We start from the raw sequence: 4,046 nt of genomic DNA on the forward strand, positions 1-4,046 counted from the left end.
AACCATTATTAATGTTAAGAGTAAGTTTTTAAGGATTCTCAGCCCCTTTTTTCACGAAGAAATAATAGGTTCTTATCCCCTTTATTTTTCACACAACTATATATGTATAAGTCATTCTCTTTAAGATATTACTACAACCAACTAACGGTTTGTATGTTCTTTAAAGAAAAGTCCAATTGGGCTATATACTGTGTTCACTGTAGGGAAATGAACCCCCAGATTTTAGTGTTTTGAGTTTGTTAACTTATCATTGACCCATCGGGGGACAGCAACTAATGACTGATTACACAGGCACGCTTTACTATCACGAGATAGTACTATCACACAACCAATGATAGATAACACGAGAGTAACTTACTCTTAATAAACTCTCTTCATCCGACTCCTTCTCCATGCATGAGTACACTCTCCTGTACTGAGGAGAACAGGAAGAGAAGCTGCTGAAGAGTGAACTATCATCAGTATCATCCATCTCCTCCGACTCTTCCATATCGTGGTTGTATCTGTCAGCTCGTGCTACAATGTGATAAAGAAATACATAATCAGAGCTTTAATTTTGAGTAGACGATGAAATTTGTTGTGACTTTGAGATTGAGCTAGAGTTACAAAAGAAATTGTGGTTCACGTTTCTTTATCTTTGTATCTCTAAAGTATGAAAGGTGTATTTGCTTTCAATCTTGCAAAGATCAATTATTATTGCAATAGATGAGTCACAATAACCTTATCAAACGTTTTATAGCTTGTGCTAAAATACACCAATTAACTTAAATCTGTCTGTTAGACAACAGCATACATTCATTAACATGTCTTGCATTACGTGTTAATTGAACCACTTCAATAATTCTTATACAGTAACATTGTGTTCTCTTTTCTTATACTCTGGTCTGAGTGTTTTCAATGGAAATAAACCTGCAAGAACTACTTGATATATTTTAGATTTGCTACACAATTTGCCCACCTCAGATATCAAAACCCAGTTTTCTGTATTATTTATAAACAGATGAGTAGACTATGGTTGCCGAGTTGGCTATACAGACCTCATTATTAAAAACATCCACCGAGTGTCATCAAACCCAGATATAAGAAGTAAAAAGTGCAGAAGAGTAGACTATGGTTTACTTCATATATCTGGGTTTAATGACACTCGGTGGATGTTTTTAATAATGAGGTCTGTATAGCCAACTCAACCATAGTCTACTCTTCTGCACTGTTTACTTGATATATCTGGGTTTGATGACACTCGTGGATGTTTTTAATAATGAGGTCTGTATAGCCAACTCATCAAACCCAGATATATGAAGTAAAAAGTGCAGAAGAGTAGACTATGGTTGAGTTGGCTACATAGACCTCATTATTATAAATGTCCACCGAGTGTCATCAAACCCACATATTTTGATAGCAACCTGAATAGTATGAATTGCCTATAACAAATCTAATGAAAAACTTGTAATTTATTAAAAAAAGAAAAAGGGACATTACTTTTCCAGCAGTCAAATGTCAGCATTAATGTTATTTTGAAAAGCTCCAAATTTTCCACTTTAACTCAAATGTTTTCCTGAATAATCAATTACTGGGTAAAAATGTCAACACTTTGCATTTAATTCACATAAATTCAGTAAACCATTAATAATGTTACCTTTAAAAACATTGAAAGTTTAACTTTAAAGTTTTCATATTTTACCTAAAACATTATAGATATAAATTTTTTCCCTAAGTTTAAGAGATTCCCCATTCTTTAAATTCTAGACAAAGCTGTGATTATATTAAAACTTACTATCAAAATAGCTGGTATCTTCTTCATGATCTAGTTGTGGTACAAACTCGGCTTTCTGACGAAGTAGAGACTCCCAATCCATGCCAATGAAGAAAGGATGTTCTTTGACTTCATGAGCTCCTCCAGTTCCAAGACGATCAATGGGATGTTGACAGAGAAGTTGGGTGATAAGATATTTAGCATCCTCGGGAACAGTCCAGTCTTCATCATCTGGCCACTCCACTTCATCTAGAAAATTAATGAAAAGTGAGGTAAATGTTAAGTTTGTAACAGTTTAAAACACAAACAGCTGCTGTGATCAGTGTTGAAACACACAAAAAAACTAATTTATTTTACTTTGACAACCACACAATTCCAAACTGTAACTTTCAAACAACTGAAATACAAAGTTTATATGTTTTGTTTGTTTTTTGAATTTCGCACAAAGCATACACGAGGGCTATCTGCGCTAGACGTCCCTAATTTAGCAGTGTAAGACTAGAGGGAAGGCAGCAAGTCATCACCACCCACTGCCAACTCTTTTACCAACGAATAGTGGGATTGACTGTCACATTATAACGCCCCCACGGCTGAAAGGGCGAGCATGTTTGGTGGGATGGGGATTTGAACCCGCGACCCGCAGATTGTGAGTCGAGTGCCCTAACCACCTGGCCATGCCAGGCCACAAAGTTTATAATTTACCAAAATATAGTAAATAGATAAATACGTGTCTGACCAGAACTTGATACTAACATTAATAAACAATACAACATAAATATCAAGGTTAATAATTATTTCAATAAATAAAGGAATCAGGAAAATGAATCAAAGAAAAAAAAACCTAATTCCAATATAACAATATTCTGTATTTGCACAACTACAAAATCACTAACAACATTGAGTAATAATCACCAATAATACTCGTGAACTAGTTTGTTGAAGATCAAAGGCAGAGGTTTTAATAAGTCCTTAGATTACATCTCATGTGACCAGAAATTTACATAATCTTTTACAACATTAAACATATCTGTACGTCACTGCTAGGGGAAACTGAAGTCAGTCACGTAATACATACAAACTTACTCATAATCAATGTGATCAGCTACAAGGTGTGTTAACACTTTAACGCAACTCAAAATTCATAGCTAAACTAAGTAATAATAAATGAACGGTAAACAAAACCATAACAAAATAAAAATAAAATTCACTACCTTATAATTACATGCTCAATATTCTAATAACATACAAAAAAAAAAAAAGACATGCTTTAAAACATGAAAAAAAAACTAATATTAAAAAAACTTAATAGAATAATTCTACATAATACCATTTTTCCATGTCTGGAAAATTTATTTCAATACTGGAATCCAGGTTAATGAGCATCAATAATTAATGCATGATTATTGATTCCTTAAATGTTTCATTTATTAGTTTAGGTTTATCATCTGAAGATTTCTTCAGATGTTAATAATAAAATAGATATAAAGACTCGAGGGGGTGAGGAAACGAACAACCCAAGATGATTATGACTTAACATTTGATAACTGTGAGATAAGCTCCTTTTTGTTATTGCTTTTCTAGATTTTAAATACTTATGTTTTACAAGTTTCATTTATTCTACAGTAAAGCACTTAAATTCCTTGAGTAAAAAAAAAGATCCACATTTTTTTTTTTGGAAAAAGGACCCTCTCCCAATTTTGTAGTAGTGGCTATGCCCCTTAGATCCTCATGTGGTCATACGTTATCATCCGTGGAAACTGTAACTACAGTCACTTACTTTTGTTTAGGTTAAGTTACATTTACAATTACAAACTTGGGCAGAAAAACAAAACGAAAATCCAAATTGTTCTCTGTCCCTCAACTACGAAAAGACTATTAAAACTGATAAATGATATACTCTTAGAACACAGGTAAGAAAAAAAACAAACTAGGCTAATAGGTTTACTTACCATTGATCACATGCGCAAATAATTTCTCAGGGGTTTCACCAAAGAAAGGAACACATCCAATCAAAAATTCATAGAGGATAATGCCCATAGACCACCAGTCTACTGGTTTACCTGGCCAAGAAGTAATTCACAATAGTTAAATTTGGCTATTGTAAAACACTAGAGGGTTACATTTTCACAGGTAAATACATTAATGTAAATTCACATTCCTATGTTTTGCAGTACTAGTATAAATTTGTCAGTTGTTTATCTTTACACATGTTCAGTTGAAACATTTATATCTGTACACATGTTCAGTTGCAACGTTTATATCTGTACACATGTTCAGTTGCAACATTTATATC

The 4,046-nt window shown here is 33.2% G+C and overlaps 1 protein-coding gene across 1 annotated transcript in view; it reads right to left on the reverse strand.

The window, feature by feature from the left end:
- Positions 1-3,827, reverse strand: part of LOC106476004 (microtubule-associated serine/threonine-protein kinase 2-like) — a 12,789-nt gene extending 8,962 nt beyond the window's left edge. The window contains exons 1-3 of the mRNA XM_022379994.1: positions 3,703-3,827; positions 1,775-2,002; positions 359-516 (exon numbers count right to left, since the gene is read on the reverse strand). Coding sequence (XP_022235702.1) covers positions 359-516; positions 1,775-2,002; positions 3,703-3,790 — 474 coding nt within the window. The 5' untranslated portion in view covers positions 3,791-3,827. The remainder of the gene's footprint in view (positions 1-358; positions 517-1,774; positions 2,003-3,702) is intronic.
- Between the last annotated feature and the right edge of the window lie 219 nt (positions 3,828-4,046).

This window comes from Limulus polyphemus, unplaced genomic scaffold (assembly GCF_000517525.1).
Source record: "Limulus polyphemus unplaced genomic scaffold, Limulus_polyphemus-2.1.2 Scaffold9615, whole genome shotgun sequence".
Taxonomy (NCBI): domain Eukaryota; kingdom Metazoa; phylum Arthropoda; class Merostomata; order Xiphosura; family Limulidae; genus Limulus; species Limulus polyphemus.